Source organism: Miniopterus schreibersii (genome assembly GCF_964146895.1).
Source record: "Miniopterus schreibersii genome assembly, chromosome: 14".
In the NCBI taxonomy this organism is placed as follows: domain Eukaryota; kingdom Metazoa; phylum Chordata; class Mammalia; order Chiroptera; family Miniopteridae; genus Miniopterus; species Miniopterus schreibersii.
The window spans coordinates 18,502,240-18,527,756 of NC_138114.1; the positions used below are offsets into that span (position 1 = coordinate 18,502,240).

At 50.1% G+C, this 25,517-nt stretch overlaps 1 protein-coding gene across 1 annotated transcript in view; it reads right to left on the reverse strand.

Moving 5' to 3' along the window:
• Positions 1-325: 325 nt before the first annotated feature.
• Positions 326-25,517, reverse strand: part of SLC29A3 (solute carrier family 29 member 3) — a 39,963-nt gene continuing 14,771 nt past the window's right edge. The window contains exons 3-6 of the mRNA XM_081158556.1: positions 17,407-17,489; positions 10,610-10,836; positions 6,076-6,238; positions 326-1,758 (exon numbers count right to left, since the gene is read on the reverse strand). Of these exons, the coding sequence (XP_081014682.1) occupies positions 1,104-1,758; positions 6,076-6,238; positions 10,610-10,836; positions 17,407-17,489 (1,128 nt within the window). The 3' untranslated portion in view covers positions 326-1,103. The remainder of the gene's footprint in view (positions 1,759-6,075; positions 6,239-10,609; positions 10,837-17,406; positions 17,490-25,517) is intronic.

Below are 25,517 nucleotides of genomic sequence, written 5' to 3' on the forward strand. Positions count from 1 at the left end.
ACAAACCTTCAGGGCTCTACTGATGTTAGCAAATAAACCGATGAATGTGGAGGGGCTCATGGCCCCATTCTGAGCTGAATACCTTCTGCCTCTCCATCCACTCTCCAGCACCTGTGACTGCTCCCTGGCTGTGGTTCAGGCTACAGGGCCTGGGAGGAGATTGAAGGAGATGGGAGGAAGGGAGGAAATTTACCTCTTGTAGGTCACAGCGGGTTAAATGTGCCCCCACCCACAAGTGTCCTACACCCACTCTTCAAATATCCTCAAATTACCCATTTTAAGTATGTTCTTTCCCTTCAAGACCCTGACTAATAAAGACAGTTCATTAAATACCCAGGTATTTATTATGCCCTTGAACCAATGACCATGTTGTAAACATCAATGTCAAATGACCAGCCCTGACCCAGCCCATAGACCACTTTAAAGATCCCTGTTTGAAAACACAGGCCTGACATGCTTCGTCTCTAGTGCTGGGAAGCTTTCTGGAGCCCGAGTTTAAGGAATGAAGGGCTCCTGGAAGGCCTGTCTTTCTGCTGGTCCAGTCTGGCTGGTAGGTGCTCTCTCACCCACAGAAAGCAGGGTCTGCACAGGCTTGGGTCTTAGACCTAAAGATTGGCCATTCCACAGGGACTTCTTTTCCAGGGAGACCTGTCCAGTTAAGGAGGGCTGAGAAGTCTCACATCTTGCTGTCAGCTGCTAGGAGCAAGGCTGGGTTTTGGCACTTAACTGAGTCGAACACTGGCCACACAGTCCCCCAGGAAGCTATACAGAAAGGCGCAATGTAACTGTCGCCGCTAGGGAAGAGATTCCCCACCTTGTGCCTGTGTAACTGTGTCTTATTCAGATGTCTTTGGTCTTCTTCAGGTCTCAGGAGTGTTCTGTTAAAGTATCTGGAATGTCTCTGCCTGCCACAGAGACAGCCCATGTTACCAGCTCCCCGGGGGCAGATGAGGTCCAGGTGTGCTCTGCTCTCTGCACCGAGCCCAACTCCAGCCCTCCCTGCATGTTCCCTGCATGGTGCCTGAGCCCTCACAGCTGGTCTTGCCCATCTCACCGAGCCCCCAAGCACGGGGAAGCACCAATCCTCTGGCCATTGCCCCCTCCTAAATGAGGTGCACAAGCAGGGCCGAGCAGGCTGAACCGAGTACCAAGCCCACGCTCATGTAAAAGGACATCACCACTCCGGTGGCCTCAGCCAGCTCTCTGGACACGATCTTAGGCCCGTAGATGAGGGCCAGGGTGCTGAGGTAGCCATTGCTGAGCCCCAGCAGGGAGCTGAATAGCACCGGGTAGATGTCGGACAGGAAGACCACCGTCTGCAGGTGGATGCGGGGCTGGTAGTTACAGAACACGAAGAGGGGGACGAGGCCAGTCCGGAGCAGCACCAGCCCGGGGAGCACCTTACTTCTGGGCCCTGGCACCTGGATCCAGGCTGTGATCTGCCGGCCACACAGGTCAGCAAAGTTGAACAGGAGGAAGGTAGTGAGGGGGACGAAGAACTTGGTGGTCCACGGCGAGCCCGAGCGCTTATCAAGAGACTCGATGTTGGTAGAGATGGCGGGGAAGATGACGCTGGTGATGAAGAGGAGGTAGATGACACAGAAGCCCAGGCCAGCTGTCTTCTTTAGGATGGGACAGAGAGGTGGCGTTGGGGAGAAGCTGGGCCTCGGGGACACCAAAGGGGTACTGGGGGAGTCCTGGCATGGCTGCTCTTCACCAGAAAACACGTGGGCCGGCCAAACAGGCCTCATGTAGTACCTGCCAGGGGAGAAGGCACGTGGTCAAAAGGCCCCAGAAAGAAAATGTGGCATTCCCAGGGACAAGGCAGGGGACCTTTATGCCCAGTGTGTAAAGCCCAAGCCCCTGATGGTCCACAGCCCCAGGATGCTCTCAGGTGACATATGTGCTGCAGGATGGAAGCTGGCAGTCTCCCACCTGCCTGTCCTGATACTGCCTGAAAGGCTGGGCTCCATCCAGCCCGCTGTTCTGTGGTGGTGGCTGTACCCCAAGATGGGACAGAGGAAACCAGCTCTGACCAACATATGTCGAGCCTGGGCTCCAGTCTTAGCTCACTAGTCTTTTGTTTCATTTTTTTGAGGGGAGGAGCAGAGATAAAATAGCATTTAAAAAATACAAATTTTTTAAATTATGAAAGTGATACATGCTTGATGTAATGAACCCGATTAACACAGGAGAGAAATGATGGAGCAGAACGAAAACTCTTATCTCGAGTCTCACTCCTCAGAGGTACTGCTCATTAGAAGTCCGGGTATATTGTTCCACGCACGTGCAAATACCCCACACCTCCCTGCCCCAGTTACATTTCTTAAGCAAAAGTAGCATCAAACATACATATTGAAAACTTTCCGCAACAGTATAATTCCTAAACATATAAGTAATGTATAAATACATCACATAATTGCCTACATACATACATAACTATTATACATAAATGCGTACATGTAATTGTCTAAAGAACATTATGTGGCCATCTTGTCACTTGAGGAAACAGGGCTCTATGTCTCTGCTGCATTGCTGCATAGCATTTTACTATATGAACATACAATTCAACTGCTCCCCTACTGATGGACATTTAGGTTAGCTCCAGTTTTTCTCTGCTACAAATAATGGTGCATGAATAGCCCTATATGTAAATCCTTGCATGTGTATATTAGTATTTTACTAGGGCAGATTTCTAGGAGAGGAACTGTTGGATCAAAAGGTTTGTACCTTTAGCCCAGCTGGGCGTGGCTCAGCGGTTGAGCATTGACCTAGGATCCAGGATGTGGTTTGATTCCTGGTCAGGGCACATGCCCGGGTTGCAGGCTTGATCCCCAGTCAGGGTCGTGCAGGAGGCAGCCAATCATTGATGTTTCTATCTCTCTCTCTCCCCCTCTCCCTTCCTCTCTCTGAAATCAATAAAGATTAAAAAAAAAGGGTTTGTACCTTTAAAATTTTGACAGATATTGATGAATTGCTCTCCAAACAAGTAGGACGAATATATCTCTACTCTGTTTGACCCACCTACCCTACCCTTTTAACCTCTATGACAGTATCCATTTATTTCTTTTAAAAAACTGACCACAATTTATAATCATTGTGTTAGTTTACTGGTTTAGCTTCTGTCTCCTTTAATAGAAGACAGCTCGCTAGGGCAAGAACCATGTTTGGCTTTTTCCAGCTAAATCTCCAGACACAGATTAGCCTTCAAAATATAATTTTTGATAGAACTGATAAGCCTATAAAGGTGTCTTTTCTCCCATATACTCAATACTGAATATTATCAATCTTTTCAATTTCTGCTACTCTGATCAGAGAAGAAAAGGCTTGGGTCACTTTGCTTTGCTGTGTGACCTTGTCTGAGTCACTCAATCTCTCTGGGCCTCAGATATCTGAAAACCAAGAGACACAGACTAACTGTAGTAAGATACCTCAAACACAAGGCTTTGTGTGTGGTAGTGGGAGAACAGCAGTGTGGTGATAGCTGGGTTCTGATTTCAGTCCTGCTCTGCCTCCTGGTGTGATCCTAAGCTGGGTCCTCCCCTCTTTGGGCCTCAGTCTCCTCCTATGCAAAATGGGGGTCTGTAGCCATGAGTTTTTGCAATCCCTGCCAGTCCTCCCATCCTAAGAGCCTATAGATAACAAGCAGGTCAGTGGGAGGATTCCTCCCCATGATCACATTTCCATGTGATGCTGAAGAGGGACTTTGGCCTTGAACCCTGTCTTGTTTCACAATCACTATTTATGGAAAGAAATATTCTTATATCTCCTTCTACTCAGTGTCAGGTCCTTGCCCTAAGTCTGCTCTGAGGAAGCTCCTACCAAGTTCCTCTGGTTGAAGCCCTTCCTCATAAATTCTTCCAAATCTGGCTCATCTCATTCTATCAAGGTCACCAGCCTTCAACACTGTGTGAGGCTCAGTTCCTCCCGGGTGGGATGAGGCAGCCTAGCCCTCCCACTGCAGCACCTGTGGGCTCCCTTCTAAGTAAGATTTAGTCTGAGTAGCCCCAGGAGTGCAGCTCCTTCTAAAGCTCCATCCTCAGCTGAGTTTCTATAAACCCCAAAGTCTTGACCAAAGTGTTAATCAACAAAGAAATAGAAGCTTCCATGGGACAGTAGAGCTCTGGGTGTTTTCTCTCACAAGCTCAGCTGGGCAGGATTTGGGCCTGTTCAGGTGAGTCTGAAATCCGGGGTGATCAGCTGTCCTGGTTCACCTGAGGCTGTCCTGGTTTCAGCACTGAAGGCCCCTCATCCTGAGAACACCTTCGGTCCCAGGCAAACAGGAAAGGCTGGCCACCCCGCTGGAAACAGACCCATGTGAAGCATTCTAAAAACAGGACACGGGAAACAGCAGAAGGTGTGGTGGGAACCTCCTGCCTTCTGTTCAGTCAGTGACTCAAAATAATTAATCAGCTGTGACAAGATGCCAGGCAGTGTATGGGTGCTGGGGGACAGTGAGCCAGCCAGAGCCCAGGATTCACAGGACATCATCATGCAGCACACCTGGGCAATTCTGATGATGGCCTTAAAGGAACAGGGGATAGGACAGGCAGCTCTAGATCTACAGCCACCTGGGGGACACCGTGCCAGGATGCTCAGGCCCCTTTTACCCTCCTGCAGCTGCTGAGGCCAGCTGAGGTTATAACAATCCTCAGCCTGGGGAAACCAACCGGCCCTAGTAGGACTGGGGCTCTGGTGATTAGTGAGGCGACTCTCTCACAGGGACAGGAGGAATGAATGATGAGGACAGACCCTGAAGTCACAAGCCAGAGCTATGACAGGATGCAGTGGAAAGAGTGCAGCTTCGCAAACAGCTCCGGGTTCACATCCCTGCCTGCAGCTCACCAGATGTGCAACCTGGGCATGTCTGTTAACTCTCCAAAGCCTCAGTTTCCTCATCTGTAAAGTGGAAAATACTGTAACAACTGTGCACAGTCTTCATGTATAATAAATGAAGAAAGTGTGTAAGGGAGTGGCTTAGCTCAATGCCACCACGCAAAATAGGTTTTCCGTGGAAAAGGGCAGAGCCAGGACCTGATCTTTCCCTAGCTCTGCTGGCTCGCACATTGTAGGACCAAAGGTCAATCACCTGGCCTCCTCTGTCTCTTCACCTCTAAAATGGGGAAGACAATTCCTGCCTTTCCTACATCAAATGAGATAATGGATATGAAAATGTATTGAAAAAAAAAATACAAGAAAAAGTCAAGAGTTGTTTTTAAAGAACAGCAGGAAGTAAGAAAGAAAAAGAAATGAGAGAGACAAAAGAGAGACTAGGGCAAGAAGAGAGGTCCTGCAGGGTAGAAAGGACAGTGGTTAAAAAGACAGGTTTGGAGTAGGGTTCAATTTCTGATGCTGCTGCCAACAGGCTGTGCAACTCAGGCAAGTAATTCAACCTCTCTGTGCCAGGTTTTCTCATATGTGAATGGTAACAATCACGATACATTGTGGTGCTGCATCCTAAAAGGAACAGGTGTGTGAGTATTAAATGAGAAACGAGCCATCGGGCTAAGCTGAGCACAATGCGGGGGCAGCGGAGGTGCTCAGTGAACGGAGCTTCTATTCATCATTCTTTTTCCTCAGGTTTCCTTCCACCGCCTGCCCTCCCCGCCCAAAAACTTGCAACTCCAGTTGCTCAAGGATGTGGCACCAAGCCAACCTCTCACATCCAACTGGCGAGCCAATTTATTGAGCAACTACTATGAGCCTGGCACAGCTCAAGGTACCAAGACACAGCAGTGAACAAAATCTGCACAATTTCTGTCCTCAGGGAGCTCACACTCCAGCGGGGAGATGGGCAATAAACAAGGAAACAAACATGCCACCTAATTAGATGATAGACTGCCAGTAAATAATAAAAATATATAGCCACATAAAAGATTAACCAAAGAACTTGTATACATATATGCATAGCCCATGGACACTGACAATAGTGTGGTAGAGGCGCAGGATGGAGTACAGTCTGGGTAGAGTGGGGGGGTCAACGGGGTAAACATGGGGGACATTTTTTATTGCCAACAATAAAAAAATAAATTAAAAAAAAAGAATGAACTGAGAGAGCAAGAAGCGGGCCCTCACCTGGCATACTCCAGCCGGGGCAGCAGCAGGTAGAGCCCAATGCAGAGCCCGAGGAAGACGTCCGCAGTCAGAAAGAAGGCCAGGGTGCTGTCCGTCACATCATTGGACAATGCCAGGTCCACCAGGGAGGCCACGGCACTAATGGTGCCACCCATGGCTCCTCCTGCAGAAAGCACAGGACACCATGAAGAAGGCCGGGGTGGGTCCATCTTCCCTGCACCTCAGGCCTGCCTCCTCTCTGTTCAAGTTTAACAGAATCAAAGTTTCTCCTGCTGAGAAAAATGCTGCAGTTCCCGTAGTGTCCTGGATCTTTGGCGGACATGGAGCGGTTCTGCAGCCGTGAGCTCTGACTCTAAGAGGGTTTTCACATCCTTGGCCCCAATTCTCTGATGGGCCTGTAAGAGGCTGCTGTCTGAGGTGGCAAATGGCCTCCAAGGTTTTGCCTGTTTTCTGGTTTCACCTCCAACCCTTGACCCTCCATCTCTCTTTATTACCCTTTTGGTGGGGTCAGAAACTTTAGATTCAGGGGCAGGATGCCTCAGAGAACTCTTCCGCTCAAATTATCCACCATCCAAACTGGGAGAGAGGCTCAGGGAATGTCTAAGCACAGGCTCTCCCGCTGCCCCAGAGCCAGGCTATCTGACCTGGGCAGCCCTTACCCATTACAAAGCCCAGGTGCTGCCCACCCTGGACTGAGGAACTTACCTCGTATCCCAAGGTAACTGTGGTACCACGTGGACATGTGAACACATGGGTGCATGCATATTCACACACACTATCACACCCACAAACATACATGCCCATACACACCCACACTACACACACCTACCCTATCACAGACATGTCTGCACTCACACAGTCTATCACATATACACATATACTCATACACATACACTGTCATACATACACACACACCATACACACACCCCATCACACATGTTCACACTCGCACACTCACTCTATCCCATGCACACATATGCTCACACACATACACTATCATACATGTTCCCACACACATACATATTAACACATATCCGCAGTCATATATACTCACACACATACACCATCATACTCTTACACACTCACACTCTCATGCCACTGCTCTACCCCATGGAATGTTCTCTTGCCAAGGCTTTGGCCTGTGGCCCATGTGACCACATGGCTCCTTTCACTACTATCTAACAGAGGAGGCAGAAAAATGTGGTTGGACCCAGGGGTCCAGGACCCAAACTGATGTATGTCTGACCCTCGACTGCCACTTGCTCATTGTGACGTGGGTGCTAACATGACATTTTGGAGCCACAGTCTGCTTATCTGTAAAATGGGGATAGCAGCACCCGCCTCACATGGCTGCTCTGAGGATTTGAATGAGATGATGTTTGGAAAGGGCCCACCACAAAATACTTTCAACAAATGCCAGTCCTCTATTTGCCACAATCATGCAGTTGTTTGGGGGAGAAGGAATGTGTCTTCCTTTTCTGTCGAACCCTCCAAACGTGGTAATCAACTTTTGCTGGCCCAGAATCAGGGTTATTCGTGTTACACCTGTGAGCAGATCATTTACTCCTCTCTGCCTCTGTTTATTCGCCTAGAAAGCAGGGCTAATGCTCGCCCTGCCCTCACATGAGACTGTAGTGAGGGGAGTGGTGCACTGAACAGAGAAAGTACAGACCACAGACACAACCATGAGTATCAGTACAGCCAGCACTCGGTGACTCTGCTGGATCAGCTGACTGAATGAATGAATTTCGAGTCTCAAGGAAGCAAGAAGCAGCCGACTGCAAACAGCAAGCAGCAAACTGCTCCATGTAGGCATGGAGCGCTGTGCCCTTTTATTAGGCGGCTCTGACTGGGCACCACAGAGCAGAAGTGGGAGAGGGACAGTTCTGGCCCTTGTCCCCCACAATGCCCATCATCACTGCCTCACCCATCTCTGCCTGACATCTCTGTGGCTCTGCAGGGGCCAGCCCATGGCACTGATGGATGATCCCAAACTTCTCAATATGAGCTCTATTAGCCACAGGCTGGGATTTGAAGGAAGGCAAAGAAATAAAGTTAAGAGTGATTAAGAGCACTGACTCCAGAACCAGAACATCTGAGTCCAGTTCTAGCTCTATCACTTCTGGCTGTGTGAGCTTCAGAAAGTCATGTAACCTCTCTGTGTCCCCCATTTCCTCATCTTTAAAGTGGGGATGTTAATAAAACCCACCTCTGAGGGCTGTTATAAAGATTAAAGGGATTATTACATGTAAAGTGCTCAGAAGAATACCTGATACGGAGAAGTACCATATAAATCCTCTCCGATTCTTAATTAGGTGTCTGGTTATTTCTGTCCTTCCTACATCAAAGCAGAAACAACAGGGTAAACCCTTTGCCAAGAGGCTGCCAACTTCTGAGAAGCTGTAATCCCCACCTGAGCATTTTGTAAGAACTGGGGTTAAACTCAGTAAGATGTTCCCTGGCTGCCCCGGGGACAAGATCTAACATCACTGCCTATTGACTTTCCTCTCTCTCTTCCCAAGTTGTAGAGAATTTACAATATTATCATCAACAACAAACCAGGCCTCCGGGAGCTCATCCTTCATGACTCCCTACTTTTATCTCATCAGTTATGGAAATACATGCAAATGAGGGTTTTAAAAAAAAAATACCAGTACAGAACGGATGAATTGTTCCTCAAATGCCAACGCAGGCAGAATGCACAGATGGGCTCCTCAGGATGAAAAAACAGGGGCTGGTGAGGTGGCACTGGGCCTCCAGGAGAGTGGACACTTGGGACTTTCCAGGGTGACAGGTGTCCACTGGGACTGCACACAGTGACGACAATGGCTCAGGGTCCGGGGTAGTTAATACAGAAGTGTGAGTACTGCATTTCAACACTTTTTCAAAGCTGGACTTTGTGAAAAGTTCATGGAGCATCCATCCCCCTTCTCTAGAAGATTTGCAGGTGCCAAATGAGCCTGAAGGACCCTTGCCAACACACAAGGTGTTGTTTGGCCACTGGCCCCCCAGATGTAACAAGCAAGGTTGGTGCTATATTGAAAAATATATCTTCCTGCAGGATGGAGGGAGGTGAGGGGACAAGAGCCTCTTTCTGAGACAGGGGTGACAGAAGGGATTAAATCTAGCATTTTTGGCCATTCCTTCACTCTAGGCACGGCCTTCTTGAAGCATTGATACAATATATTGATTACATTCTGGAAACTTAGTAAAGTGTCCGTTCCTATTTCATTTTGGGCCCAAGGGCTTCCCAGGATAGAGCCTAACTCCTAATCCTATATCAAAAATAGCAAAGAGATTTGAGGCCACATCTAACTCTAATCCGTTGGCAGTAACTGCCCCCAGTGCTGTGCTGAGAAGGATTTAGAGGCACAGGAGGAAAGATACAGATCGATTAGTGATGTCTGGCACTGGTGTAGGCATGGAAGAGGACATACGCTTGTCCAGGAATTTGTCATCGCTGCCACATACTGCCTGGCATTGCTCACTATGGGTACACAGCGGGTTCTTTGTGAAATTCTTCTCAAGTGGGAAAATGCTCACAGCCCTCCTTCACATGACAGGACATGTGGGGACGCTGAATGAGCCTCAGGCTTGCTTTAAGGGGTGCTGGTCTCCTGGGAAAGCACAGATTCTTATTGGCGGGGCTCCTTTTTCTATTGTTGGGACATCTGGGTGAGAGAACAGAACTGCTAAGGGCTAAACAACAGGCTTAGGGTTAGCATCAAAATTTCAGCTAAAGGGGTTGGCCCACATCTCACATCAGCACCCCCACAGAATGCCCAAGTCCAGGGCACGGAAGTTTATTTACTAGGCTGTCAGCTCCTGAGAGGCTGAGTCTTATTCATCTTTGAAGCCCTAGCACAGAGCAGGTCTTCTATAAAATCATAAAGGAGGAAGGGGAGGGGGGGGGTAAGGGACTGGAAAAATAAAGAGAAGGGGAGGGGATAGAAGAGAAAGGGGGAGGAGGAGGGGAAAGAAAGGACTGCCGTTTCAGGATGTGCTTTTGGGAGCAGACTGTTTTCCAAAAGCGGCTGCAGCTCTGTCCTCCCTCCCGCCTGCTCTCCAACAGTATAATTTTCATACGCTCCCACTGAGACAATGTGGGTCTGTGTTCTCTTCTCTTGAATCCAGATGGGCTTATGGCTAAGGTGGAAGTGACCCTGGGCCCAGCCCCAGCCTTGGCTGACCTTCTAGCCAATGGCCAGCACCAACGTGCCAGCCAGGCAAGCATGCCATCCCAAGAGTGGATCCCCAGCCCCAGTAGGGCTGTCTCAGCTGATGCCTCATGGAGCACAGGAAAGCTGTCTCTACCAACTCCTGCCCAAATCGCAGATTTGTAAGCAAAATAAACAACTGTTATTGCTCTAGGGCACTAAATTCTGGGTGCTTCGTTATACAATAGATCCTGGAAACACACCTAACACTCATTTCCTTTTCTAGAAGGGTGGTCACATGCTCACCTCTGGCTCCTTCATATGTTGCCCAGGAGGACTAACCTGGTCAGCTAAACTGTCTGGACCCCAGCTCTCACCTGATATCAGTGCCTGGGAATTCCTCATAGGGAAGGAACCCGTCATGCCGAAGATGCTGCTATTGAAGATGGTGGAGGTGCCGCTGAGGATGGCCATGCAGGCGATGGTGACAGCAAAGAAGTTGTGGGTCCAGGAGGAGGTGTCCACCTTCACTAGCACGGTCATCACCACGAAGATGGCCAGCATGATAGTCAGTGAGGCCAGCACACGGACATGAATTGGAACTCTAGGGTGAAGATGTCAGACACGGTTAGAGACCCCCTCTGGGCCCCATGCCAGGCTGAGGTTGGTGAGCATTCTTAGGGGAAGCAGGTGGGCTCAGTGACTGGGCCTGAGTCTGCATCCTGCCCCTCCCAGCACACTAGCTGTGTGGCCTTGGGTAAGTGACTCAACTGCTCTGGTTTCATTCAGCTTCTGCATTTGTATAACAGGGAGGAGAATGGATCTACCTGCAGAAGTGGTCGCAAGGATCTCTGAGGGGTGTGTGCAGAGTGCAGAGAGCAGTGTCTGGCTCAGGGCACATGCTCGGCGGACACTGCTTCTTTTTGTCTTGCTGTGAGGTTCAGGACAGAACATGAGGGCTCTGGGGGCAAGCCCCTGTCTGCTCCTGCCATGAGCTCCTGCTGGCTTTGTCTAGTGTTTAACAGAGTAACTACCCACAGGACTTGCATCCTCCAAAACTTAGTGGGGAGGAGAGGGGGTAGAAAAAGGGAAAACATCATCACCGTCATTGTCATCACAGCAAACACTCAGTACTTAATTTGTGCCGGGTACCCTCCTAAGTGTTTTCTATGCTAACTTGTTGAATTCACATACCAGCTCTACAGATAGGTATTCTTACCTATCCCATGTGCATAGATAAGGAAACTAAGGTCAGAGAAGCTAAGGATCTTGCTCAAGGTCATCTGGCTGTGAACCCAGGAGGTCTAGCTGCAGCCTGTGCTCTCAGAATGACATTCTAGTCCCTCCCCTGGAACGAAGGAAACAAAGGTAGGCCAGAACAAATGGCCAGGACAGAAGGATTCTCCTGGATGGTCTCCATTGTCGTGGGCAGCAGCTGAGGCCAAGCTTGTGCCGAGCAGGGCCAGCTCCCCTGCCCCACCTCTCATCCCGAATGTAAGCCCTACACTCCTCCCAGCCCCTAACTTGCCCAGACACTGCCCTTCAGGGGAAAGCAGGGAAGGCTGACTCTCAGAGAAACTGCACATTCTTATTCCAGGGAGAGAGAACATCATCTAAAGAGGCTGTTTAAAAATAATTATAATAAAGAGGCTGTTTAAATAATCAGATTACACTAAGCTTTAAACCGGATTGGAAGTTAAGTTAATTTTCCTGCTAACCAGTGGGTGAGGGATAGGAGAAAAGCCAGATTAGTTATACACAAATTTCTTTCTTTCATTTTTTGGATAAGGGGAAGAAAAAAAAAGACTTATAAGGTAAGAAAAATATGTACATAAATAGGTGTGAAATGATGGACATGAAAAGCAAGAAAGGACTTTTTTCTAAGTGCTTTTGTGGCCCCAGGTTAATCTGAGTTTCCTTTTGATCCAGCTGAAGGGAGCAGGTGCGGCCTCTGCTTTGTAAGGGGCAGAAGGAAGCCCAGGGAATTGAAGGGATGGTTTAAGTTTGTGGGAAGTTGGGACTAGAACCCAGGTCTGCAGAGCCCCAGCTCTAGCAGTGCCTAGAGGCAGACCTTACTTTAACTTTCCAGGTAAAGAATGAGAAAACCCCTTTTGTTTCTTACTAAGAGTGCCAGCTAACAAAGAGCTATACATCAGGGTTTCCAGCTAGGGAGCTACGTGCTCAGGGTGCCCTGCCCATGTGTCCTCCCTCTTACTAGGAAGCAGGCTGCAAGTGACAGGTAATTAACACCTGCTAAAGCAAACTTCTACCAATGCTCAGGAAGTGGGTGGACAAATGCCCCAGCTTGCTCCCATTGGGTGTGTTCCACACTAGCTCCCACAGCTTCCCTAACAGGTCAAGCTTGGTCACCCTCTGTGGGAGCTGGCTTAGCAAGGCATTCATTATTGCCTGTCTTTCCCTCCCCGTCTCCCTTCCCCACTCTCTTACCTTCACTTCCCAAATAAACTACTACTAAATAAAATCCTTGTTCCAGGGTGTGTTTCTGGGGAACCCCACACTGAGACACATCTTCCCAGGGCCTGCAGGGGTCTAGGCCTGGGCAAGCTGGTGGGCAGCCAGCTGGAGCACCTGGACCCCTGGGGGCCCCGAGTATCTATGTAAGGCGCCCTGGAGGCTGGTGGTCAGGCCTTACTCTGATGCTCAGGGTGATCCTACACACTCAACCCTGCCACGCAGTGCCCCTTCCCTCTTCAGCAACTATACTTCCCCCATCCACCCCCAAAATAAGAGCCTGCAGGGGCACAGAGCCTGAGTCAGGAGACTGGAGCCCTGGCCAGCTCTGCCAACTCACTGTGTGACCTCAAGCAAATAGTCAACCTCTCTGGGCCTCAGTTTCCTCATCTCGAAAAAGAAGATGCTGGATAAGGTAACATTCAGTCCTTCTAGCTAATGATTCTAAACCTAAAGACATTCAAGTGGAGAAAGAGGCTGGGAACAAATGCCCAAATGTTTTAACAGTTCCTTGGGGCAAAAAGAAGGGACAGGACAGACCAGAAGGTAGGAGCTACACAAGAACAGGGCCTATCTAAGCCATCATCCTAGGGCTGGCACGGGGCCTGGCAGGCACCTGGCAAGTATCTGCTGGATATACAAATTGACAAGCAAGGGTATCAGCCGTGCAGGGGCGGCTTTTACACTGGGCCTGAACCTCCCAGTCACTCTGCCTCTGGACCCCCTCAGCATGGTGGGGAGACAGCTATGGGCACCTTGCGGCATTTCCAGCCAGCCTTGGGAATAGCTTCTACCTCCAGCCACCTCCTCACAGAGGCTGCAGGAAAAGTGCACCTCGGGAGTCCTGCTGGCCTCACAGGAGCTCTCCTGTGCCTGTCACCACACAGTCGGTAGTTACTTGAATAGGACGGTTGCTTTGGTGCGAGAGCTGGGGGACTTCTTACCCTGCACCCACAGGTTGGGGAGAGGAATAAAGAGTGAGGGGTGAGGAGGTATATGCCACATGCAATAAAAAAGCCATTCAAGCCACCTTTTCCTCCACCTCCTCATAAGGCCCCTCACCAGCACGGGCCTCCTTCTGGCCTGCTGATGACAGGCCACATAACCCACTCTCCTCCAAGCCGTATCCATGGGCCCAGGCCCTTGGGGATCTCACCTGGGGCTATTTCAATGCTCATAAAGCTTTGTGACATGTGCTTGGGCCAGCCTACCCCACATGCACTAATGAGGGCACACTGGCTTCACACTGTTTCTCCCACCCCAGGAAGGGAGAGTGGCCCAGAGGATGATGACGCTGTTGGGGTTTTAGGGTAAGTTTTGACAAGTGTTGCCCTGGTATTGGTGGTTCTGCTCCGGAACAGGGGAAGGCCAAGAGGACTGCTACAGCCCCTGGACCCTAGGGTGCATCACACTAAAGTGAGATTCTTGAAGAGGGTTGCCAGCTGTACCCAGGCTGCCAGCTCCCCGACCCCCTTGCTTGTGAGAGCCCAGGACCCCAGGGGACCGATTTCTTCACAAGTCTCCCAAATGTAAATCCTCCTCATAAGTATTTATGATGCTGCAGATTGAACATAATAAAACACTTGGCGATTATGGATGAGCCAGTGAGAGAAAGCGGGTTCTCCAGGAGGCGAGAACACGAGACATTTCATTCTCGCACATTAAATAAAAAACAGCTTATGCTCAAAGCATCTTCCCGCTGAGGCTTGGGAGCACTTTCCACATTGCCCTCACTGCTTTCCTGTAGCCAGGGGAGGGCAAGGGCAGGCCCCAGGGCAGGCTGGACCCTTCTGGAGGAAGCCTGAAATGCTGAGCCCACCAGCAAGCTCTCCACCAGACCTGGGAGAAGCCCATGGTCCCCACTGCAGACAGACCCAGACCCTTCTAACCACCCACCTCCTTCCAGCAGCTTAAAGCCAGGGCAGAGGCCAGCCCTCAGGTGAAGGGTCTGATGTGTGGCTCTGGCCGCAGGGAGGGGCGGAAAACTTGGGGAACTAGGGGGCAGGGGGGCCAGAGGTTCCAAGCACAGATGAGGGAGAGAAGGGTGCCAGTTCCAATCCTGGCTCCACCCTCTTAGCAGCCATGTGACCTCTGTGAGCCTGTTTTCCCACCTATAAAACAAGGTAATAATGTTTTCTGCTCTCGGCTGTTGCAAGGATGAGAGGAAGGAATTCCTCTAAAGGATATGAGTGTTCAGAAGTTCTCAATGCTCTTATTAGAGATGATTCTCCCAGGACCCTGAGGGTGGACCTTCCCTGCCACTGCTGACTCCAGTCCTAGGATGGCTCCTACTTTCTGGACTTCACAACCACAGAGGAGGCAGTGCCCTGTGGTCTCGGGCACATCTCGGATTTCCACTTGGAAAATCAGTAACGTCACAGCCTCCCTCCTGGGATGCTGTGCATCCTAAGTGATACAACAAGGGGATCTCCAGGCATCACCCCTTATTATAGTTCAGACAGTGACTCCAGATCAAGAAGGGAGCAGGAGCTCTCATTTATGTGAGCCTGGGCTAGCCCAGATGGGCAAACCCCTATCCCCAGGGCCTGGCGAGCGAGTGGACAGAGGATCATGAGAGAGGCCTGGAAAGGAGAGAGGGCAGTGAGAGGCCGAGGGACTCCTCACATGGGTCTACTACACCTTCCCTGTCCTCCTCTTCTTCCATCCCCTTCCTGTCCTCATGCCTTCTCTTTGGAGTCACTGCCAGGGACCCAGCTCTGCCCTCCAGGGGCTGGCAGTGCTGAGGGAGCCCCTGGCTCTGTTCTGAGCTCCATTCCTCCATCTTCTCCAGGGCTGGGGTCTCTGGAGGCTGCACTCTCACCTGCTAAGACACGGAATGTAGCCCCATGTGCCAGGGCAAGGCATGAGGAGGCAGGTTAAGGGCCCTTGGGCCATCGGAGCACCATTCTCCTTCTTGCTCTTCCAGCCTGCACCGTGGTTTTAAGATGGGTGCAAATGCTTCAACATTCCTTCCATTGAGAGATGGGGTCTATGTCCCCTTGAAACCTGTGGGCTTTGTGACTGGCCTGACTAGTCGATTACAGCAGAAGTGACTCTATGTGACTGTAAGACAGTAGGTTACAAAACTCACATATCTTCTCCCTTGTCTCTTGGAGCTCTTGTTCCTCAGCTACAATATGAACACATTGTATGCGGGAAACGTATTTATACGTTTTACGTTGACTGGTAGTAGAGCGTGCGATAAAAAACTACCCGCAAACAATGTGTGAAAAGGCCTACTACCTGAGGCCAACATGTGAGAGACTATCGGGGAGGGGGGAGGGGAGAGGCAGGGTACCCAAGGAGGCCCGCAACTCCAGTCCCAGCTGTCTTCACGAGAGACACCAAGTCAGAGCTGCCAACTGGGCCTGCTGATTCCCAGAATCATGAGAGATACTAATTACTGTTATAGTTTTAAGCCACTATGCTTTGGGATAATTTTTACGCAACAGGTCACTAGAATAGCCCCATAGCATACATAACATGTTTGGAAAGACTGGCCTGTGCAGGCTTAGCACACATAAAGCACTTAAGAGATATCCTATACTCAGAGAAGACATCACTAATCCATCACAGCACACTCCCCAAGGCCCAGGTTTGCCTTAGACTCCTGTTCAACCAGAAATCTAGGCAATCACTACAAACTGGGCAAAGTGGGCAAAACAGATTTGCCATTAGAGATCTAAGGTTTCAGTAGGCTGTGCCCAAGTTCAGGTTTCTTAATCATGACGTAGCCACTGTTATCACCTAGCAGTAGCTTAGGGGAAATGCAGGCAAAGTAGCTAGGGCTGTTGGCCTTGTAAACCTAATTTGAAAATGATGGCAATAGCCCGGCTGGGCGTGGCTCAGTGGTTAAAGCGTCGACCTAGGATCCAGGCAATCAGGGTTCGATTCCCAGTCAGGGCACATGCCCGGGTTGCGGGCTGCAGCCGATCGGTGACTCTCTCATCATTGATGTTTCTATCTCTCTCTCTCCCTCTCCTTTCCTCTCTCTGAAATCAATAAAGATATATTAAAAAAAAGAAAGAAAATGATGGCAACAGCCACCCAGTGGGGTCTAAGGGCCATGCTAGTTTGCCTGGCTGTCTCCTAAATTATTCCCTCTTCTATGGTGTGTCCACATGGAGGTTCTCTCCCAGCCCTTCACTAACATAGTGTTAGAAGTTCCCTACTGATCCCTTTGTGAACAGTAGACACAGGAAATGGTGCTACCAGCTTAGCACTGAGCAGTTGGGTGACCCATTTCCACACAGAGAGAGCCAGACTCATGGGTTGCAGGGCTCTTTACTTCAAATTGCTCTCAGAAATGCCTGGAAGACCAACTTCCACAAGACTTGCTTCCTGGCCCTGCCCTGACATCCAGGTGATGTCCCTGGGCTGTAAGGCCTACAGCCCAGGCAGCTGCTGATAGGCTCCCTGGAGAGGAAACGGGAAGAAGACCCATGTCCCCACGTGCCTCCTGCTGGCTATGGCTGCTGTGTCACCAGAAAGTGAAAGTCCAGCTTCCTGACTGGGCATTCCATCTGCAGGGCCCCAGGTAACTGACCTGACTCCTCAATCATCATGGAGGAGTCTGAGCTGCTGGCCTCCTACTTTGGCGGCCACCACTCACATGGGCAGAAAAGCAGCAGCTACAGACAAAAGGGAAGGGGAAGAGGCGGACATGAAGGTCAGACTTGAGAGAGGGAGGAAAGTGGCCTACCTGTTGACAAGCAGGAAGTTCGCCACGAGGCACAGCACGGAGGACAGGGTGGAAGCGATGGAAAGGTAGCTCTCGAAGTAATTCTGTAAGCACAGAGGTGAGGAGGCTGCTGAGGTTACTCGGGGAAGAAGGGAGGGGGCCCACCACAGCACAGACACAGGGGTGCTCTTGGTGGGGCTTCTCCCTACTATCTTCAGATACCTACGCGTGATGGTACATCTACCCCAAGACGGCATGGTCATGCCCCGTCTCCAACCTAGGAACGCTCACTGGGTGACTCAACATACAGACACCAATATGAGCTGTGCTAAGTGCTAGGAACAGAAGGAAGGAACAAACATTATCCCTGCCCTCAGAGAGGTCTCCAATGCTCTGCAGCCCACACTCCCACCTATTCAACCTGCCCCACCCAGGGATGTGGCAATGGAGACAGGACTCAATGTATGTCTACAAAGGAAAACTTTGCCCTTATCAGCCTTCTTAGCCCACTGCCAAATTTCAGAGTTACCCAAATGGGCTTTGTTATGACTCAACCACATTCCCACATTCTTGCAACAAAGTGAGCCCTCTTAAAAACATACCTAATCCCTGCAGGGAAACTTTTGTTCTGATTCTGGATTGGCTCCTCTAATAGAGCGGCTACTGAATGTCAAAGCCACTTGGGGAAGTGGCTCCTGGACCGGCCAAGATGAGGAAACTGGGCATTTCCTGGAAGCAGTGCAGGGGTGTTACAGACAGAGTATATGAACCCACAGAGGAGATTAAGGATTCCTGATCATAATGTGCTGGAACTTACGGCTAAAGAAGCTGGGCAGCAACTGTATTTTTTTTCAAAACTTGGAGAACTGCTCACTTATTAGGGCAGATTTTACTGTGTGCACTGCATTTTCTGTATTATCCCTGAATACCCGTCTAAGAAACAAAACACTGGACAGGGCTGACAGATTTTGGCTTTGACACTGTATATGAAGCCATGAGCCCCAGGTCATCAACGAAGGGTTCTAAGCCGTGATAACGCTTACATGGATTAAGCATTCACTCTATGTCACATACAAGGGCTTTATATGAATTATATCATTTACCCTAAAAAAGCTTACAAGACTGAACTTACCTGAGGAAATATTTTGAGTTACAAATGTGCCGAGTACAAAGAATAACATGTGCAAAACACGTGCTCCTGCCAGTTAAGAGCAGAGTGTACCACTGGGGGTGTAAGATACTGTGAAGGTTTTTTATCATCTCTAAACACCACAGGAAGTGGTTAGAATTCTGTGATCTTTTCCCCCAAAACCAAAGGTAGGAGCAGTGAGTTCTAAGAGAATTCCAGGTAGAGGAATGGAATGAGGGGGCTGAGTATGTGAGGGAATGGGAATGAGTATGAGTTTGGGGAAAGGTTCCAGAAGAGGTGGGATTTGAGTCAGACCTTCAAACAGAGGGTCAGAGCTCTCCTTTCTGGGAGTCTGATGCAATGTGGAGGCTGAGAAAGAAGGACGTCATAACCGGCTCCTCTAGTCTGAAGCACAGATGCTTCCACAGTCCCTTTTTAAGCCTGCAGAGTGCTTTTGGTCTTTGAAATCTGCACCCTGAATGTAAGGTCATGGCAGCCTTGCAATTAAAATGATAATCACAGCTCATGTGGTCCATCGACCATGAGCCTTAGAAATAGCCTTCTTCCTTTGAGGTGCCACCTCATTGTTCCTGCCCTGATGGGCTCAGCAGAGCCTGGACTGGTCTGAGGCACTCAGTCAATTACATCTTGACACAGTGGCTGGGCCTACGTGAGGCGGGGAAGGCAGGCACCAGGCGGGAGAAATGGAAAAAGGCCCAGAGGAACAGATGGCTGCAGATGGGGGCCAAGACTGCACCCAATCCAAGCCCCGCAGTGAGGTGCCCTTCGTTCAGTGGCTGCTTATTCTGTGGCAAGTCCACGCACGACCATCACATAGGATACAAAGCCTCTGTCTGTTTTTTGAGCAGGCTCAGATTGCCTGATGTTTTAGGAATGGGGGTTTCTTAAGTAACTGAATGTTCGGGTTTATTGATAAACAGAAAATTGTTCTTTTAATGTGGGAAGGTTTAAACATTGACAACTGAATAAGGCTACGGCTCCCTTTTTGCTGATTGAGTCCACTTCTCCACTTGACAAAGAGCACTCAGGGTGGGGGAATGAGGGTGAGGGTGGGCGGGCAGAATGAACTTGACCCGGGGCCATCTTTCTACTGGTACAGATGAGAGTTGCAGGTGGTGATGTAGGTGGACTCAGCACATCCCATGGGGCTTTCTTCCTAAACCTAATTCCTAATATAAACATGTGGTGGTTTTTTATATGCTGCATTTGCTTGTAAATAGAGTTCTAGCAAAATGAGCTGTCTGTGGTGGGCAGACTCTTCAGGTGGTCTCATGATCCCAGCCTCATGTGTCCATTCCCTTGTATGATCCCTTTCACCGAGTTTGGGCAGGACCTGTGACTCAATTCTAAGCAAGAGACACAGCAAAGGTGGCAGGTGTACGTGACAATGTGCATGGGATTATGTTACATAAGATGGTAGCATCCATATTGCTGGATTCTTTTTTCCCTCCTTTGACGGCTTGGAGGAGGGAAGTGGCTAAGCTGGGGAAACCCACATGGCAACAAAGACGGCAGGTGACGACCCCTAGCTACTGAGAGTGGTTTCTGGTCAACACCCAGCAAGAAACTGAAGCTCTCAGTCCTACAGCTGCAAGGAACTGACTTCTGCCAACAACCCAAGTCAGCACGCAAACGGTCCTTTTCCAGTCGAGCCTCCAATGAGACTGCAGCCTTGGCCAACCCCTTGATGGCTGCCATTTGAGACTGAGCCAAGGACCCAGCTAAGCCGCACCCAGACCCCTAGCCTACAGATACTGCGAGATAATAAATGTGTATTCCTTTAAACCACTAAATTTATAGTATTTTGTTAAGCAGCAACAGATTCCTAATTAATGAGAGTCTCAAATAGCTGAGTTCCTACTGACCAGGGTGTTTCTGAAACTGCAGCCTTCCTGCTGCAATTTAAATTCAGTTCCTGACCTGGTGGGTGTGGCTCAGCCGTTGAGCGTTGACCTAGGATCCAAGGGATCAGGGTTCGATTCCCGGTCAGGACACATGCCCGGGTTGCGGGCTGCAGCCGATCAATGCCTCTCTCATCGTTGATGTTTCTCTCTCTCTCTCTCCCTCTCCTTTCCTCTCTCTGAAATCAATAAAGGTATATTAAAATAAATAAATAAATAAATAAATAAATAAATAAGTTCAGTTCCTCGCCCTGGCCAGTGTGGCTCAGTTGGTTAAACATTATCCCATACACCAAAAGGTGGTGGGTTTGATTCCCAGTCAGGGCACATATCTAGGCTACGGGTTTGATCCCCAGTTGGGGCACATGCAGAAGACAACCAATCAATGCTTCTCTTTCTCTCCCCCCTCTCTCCCTTCCTCTCTTTAAAATTAATTTAAAAAAGAATCTCTATTATTTTTTTTTAATTCTGTTCCTCAATAAAAACAGGGACAACTAACTGATCATGATATTTTACTCAACTTCTTGCCAGACATGAAGGCCAGTATGTCTGCCCCTGAGGGAAACAAAGGTTATGCTTCTGACTACATCAGTCCACTCAGCCTTTCCTCACCAAGTCCTTTGCTGAAATTAGGACCATTCAGGCAAGAGGCACACACTGATTTCAAGAAACTGAACTTGGTTTACATTCCACCCCAAATCTGTTCACCTCACCTGCCGTTTGGGCCATCTGCCTTGCTACTTGGTCCCATGGTCATAAAGCCACTGCTACTGCTAACAACAAACAGGAAAGACCTCTGTGCCTTTGTACTGTTTGGGCTACACCTGCTCCCTGGTGGCTGAGGAGAGGCCAGGTGACACTCTGTGACAGATAGGGGAGGCAAAGTCTTAAGAGACAGACTTTGACCAATGAGAGGCAGGCAATGGGAGGGAAACAAGAGAGAAACTGCTTGTCCCTCTTCTCCCCCAATAGACTGTTCTGAAATGTGGGGGCTCCACGTGGCATCTTTGCGGAGTCTTGTGCCAGAGCAACCAGCTGTGTTTGGCTGCAAAGCTGTGGCCAGCCCAGAAATATCGCAGCCTGTGTTTGCTCTCTTCTATGCCAGCCTCACTTCCCTTTTCCCATACTCTTACTTCCCCAGGACTGCACTCCCTGAGACAGTATTTGCACAGAAGGTGTTGCCTCAGGCTCCTTCCTAAGAAATGTCCCACAGTGAAGACTCTGCATTCAATTCTTGATTCCACACTTTGCAGACGTTGCAGCTGGCATTTTCTTCCTGGGTTCATTTCATTTGCTTCTAAGGCTACCTTCTCCATCTCAAAGAAAGAGAAAGACATTTGAACACTGGTTCAAACTCATTGCAAGTGGAATGGGAAGAGTACTGCCCCCTCCAGAGCAATCCATAATCGCCATCCCATAGGGTGATTTCAGGTAATGCAATGTTTTAGGATAATCCATGCCATAGTTCACCTCCACGTGGGCCTGACTCTTGAGAGCTCCCTCAATAGGCTCTGCTGTTACTTGTTCCACCAGGTGCCCTGCAACATGGTTGATGAACATGGTCTCTACCTCCAGAGGTGAACCCAAGGACCCCAAAGGCCAGCTGTGGCCACGGAGGAGTGGAGGGCAATGGCACTGGGCCACCTCTTATGATAGCAGAGTTATGGTTTGCACAACCCCAGGGGGCACCATCCTGCAGACTGTAATATAGTGGAGTCCTCAAAGTTGTGCAACATGGCAGCCCTGTTTATACAGCCCACAGAAAACCAGCAGCCCTGGGGGTTGGTTTGGATCCTGCGTAATTGCAGATAGAAGACTGTGTGTGATTCAGCAAGAAGGCAGGGCTGGAAGATGGATGGATGCAGCAGGCAGGACACAGATGAGGGGCCACCCCCAGTAGGTTTCTCTGCCTCAGCTGGTGGGGGACCCAGAGGCTAGTAACCCCATGGCCCTCAGTCTGGCTGCGAAGCCACTGTCTATCCAGATCAGCATCACTTCCTATTTCAACCCATCCTTTGTTTATCAAAGATGTGGCAAGTCCCTGTGTGCCCAGCACTGTGCTGGTGCCTGATGCATGAAACAGAAAGGACAAGGTGCCCGATGCCCTCACGGAGCATGTAGTCCGGTGTAATCCTATGGCTGTAGAGAAAGGATACAGGTGCAGTGGGCCGGGGGAGGGGGCTGGGCGCTTCCACAGTAGTTCCATGAGACTGGGGGAAGTCTGCCAAGCAGATATGGGGAGGTGGGATGCTAGTGGAGAGAGAAACAGAATTCCAACAGGAGAGAACAGCAGAGGCAAAGGCTTGGAGAGATGTTTCTTTAACATTTAGGACTCCAATCCAAGTTTGTTGAAACAAACCCTGAGGCTTTCTTCAGCATCCACTGTTGTCTGTTCAATCCATACCCACTGGGACAGAGGCAGGAACAGAGCCACATCACCCATCTTGCCCCTCAGAGTGCTAAAGAGAGAGTGGTCCCATCAATCACCATTCTGAATTCTCCAACCAAATGTGAAGGGAGGCCCAGCTCTGAGGAACAGAAAACTCCTCAAAAGTCTCATCCAATCCCCCTGCCCTTCACTAGCCCCCCTGCACTCAGCAATTACCCAGGGTTCACAGGGCTTAGCGCTTGGCCTCTAGCAGCAGTAATATCAAAGGTCATCCTCAGCACCCGCCAGGTAACCCAAGCATGGAAATGATAGCCTCGCAGAGTGGCAGGTAACTGACATCTGAACAAAACAGCTTATATGTGGCCTGAACAGACCCTAGTGCATTTGCTCTTCACATAGCCTGTGAGGGCAAGGCAGAGCTGAGATTGCTCCCACTTCACAGATAAGAAGCCTGAGTCTGAAAGAGGTGGATGCTTGCACAGAGGTGCATACTTGGCAAGTCCTGGGGGCCGGATCTTCTGATGTAGGACAAGGGTAGGGCAGAGATGGGGTGGGGAGATATTTACCATCACTCCACAAACCACTCTAGCTGAGGCTGCTGGCCTCACAGACACCCAAGCACAAACACTATCACTGGGATTGCAGGATATCACTAGATGATCACTGGCCAGGACTACCAGTCCAAATGCCTTCCCAGCAGTGAGCAGGAGCCAGCCTGATGGTTCCATCAGAGTGGCACCTTCCCTCTGCCCAGCTCTTAAGTGCAGGGGACCTGCCCAAGCCAGCAAATTAAGGGGTTTCTTTCCCCTCTGCCTGTTAACTCTTTCCTCTCCTCAAACCCCACTGCCCATTCTTCTGGGCATTTCCACAGCCCTGTGGATATGAGTATTGTTAAAAGGAAAAAGATTAAGAGAAAAGTGCTCACTTCTGTCAACCACCAAAATGGATGGACACGGTCCGCTGATAAGCACAGACCATGTTAAAGAGGATATTATAGCCGGGAAGCACTGGGCAGGCTTCCCAGCCTCTCTTCTGACTGTGCAAGCCCAGCAAAGCCACACACTCCACTAGGTTGGGTAGGAGTGGGGCTCCAAACCCAGCCTCTTGACAGACCCTGGCCCAGAGGGGCCCCAGGTGCCAGCTAGGCATGGAGGAGCCACTTGTGGACTGGGCACAGGGCACTTGATCACTTGTGGTGGAGATGAGGAAACTCATTTTCATCGGTTACACTCTGGCCCAGCCTGTGAATACCAGGAAAGGGGAGAAACACTCTTCAAACACAATTTAAAAACCCACTGGAGCCAGCTGGCCAGATGTGAGGCCCATTTTATGATGGGGAATGTTTCCTTTCCTCCGCCACGCTGAGAGGCTCCATGCTAAGCATCTCTTCTGGAAGAATTTAGTTCCAGGCTCGGAGTCCAGGTAAAGAGGTTTCTTTGGGCACGGAGGCCCTGAAATGAGCCTGTTTATCTCTGGAAGGCCCCAGTTAAGCTTCCTCTCCCCTGAACGCCATTTGGACACTTTGAAATAAGTGCAGCAAATTAGTCATGAGCTGCGGTAGACTAACTTGGTGCCGGGTGCCCGTAGCTTCATGAGGCAGCTTTGTGCAGCCCCAACCTCAAGAGCGAGGCAGCAGAGGTAGCCCGGCTCCTGCGGGGGAGGAAAAGCGATTCAGGCCTGGGGGTGGTAGCTGGAGGCAGCAAAGCGTTACCTGGATTACAGGGGCATGAAATTGGTAGCAGCGAGCAGGCTGGAACCAAGAATAGTTGGCTGTTACAAAGTTGCTGCCCTCCGATAGCTGAGTTCTGTGGCCTGGGGTATTGCAGGGGAGGCACCCTCGCCCTAGCACAGGCCAAAGTCATTCCTGGGCAGGCCAAGAGGTGAGCAGAAGGGATGTGACCCCACAAGGGGTGCAGGTGGTGTCCTATCTGCACATTCCAAGGCCCCTTGTTTGGGGCACTGGCCCAGGAAAGCTAATGGTGTGTGCCCAGGGGTATGGACGAGCTGAGAGGACTGGCTGGGCAGGGGGGGAGGGGCAGTCCTGTTCCGGAGGCCAGACAGGTAAGGGAGACAGGAATCCAGATTAACCAAGGTGTGATGGAGTGGCCAGGGGCCCAAGGCCAGACCAAAGCTGGGGTGAGAATCAGATAGGTAAGCCCGGGAAAGATGCTAGCCAGGCAGAAGCCAGCCATTCTAAGGCCGGGGCCCCCCATCAGACCTCTGATGCTTGGCATCTCAGGTCATCTCCAGGCCTGGGCTCCCAGGGCCACTATAAATCTTGCTCTTTAATAGCTGAGAGGCCCTCCCCAGCTGCAATCCTTTTTCGTATCTCCTTGGGAATCCTCAACAGAAGATAAGCAGGGTTCCTGAGGTTTTCTAGAATGAGCCTCCCCTCTGCATAAGGATTTCTGGGGCATACCTCTTCTCCTCCCCTCTCAGAAAGAAGGTGCTGGGCCAAGAGCCCAAAGTGCCTTCTTAGAGACTTGTACATGAGCCCTTGCTTTCCTTGACTGCATTTTCTCTCTCCTTCACTGCTGGTAGTTCCTCCTCTTCTGACTAAAAGACTCACTCAGGTCTCCCTTGGGCTAAGGGAAAGCTCTCCTTGACTTCCCTGCCTCTAGCCACCAGGCCCCTCCTCCCCTTCACTCCAAACTCCCTAAAAAAGCAGCGCACACCGTCACGGTTCACAACT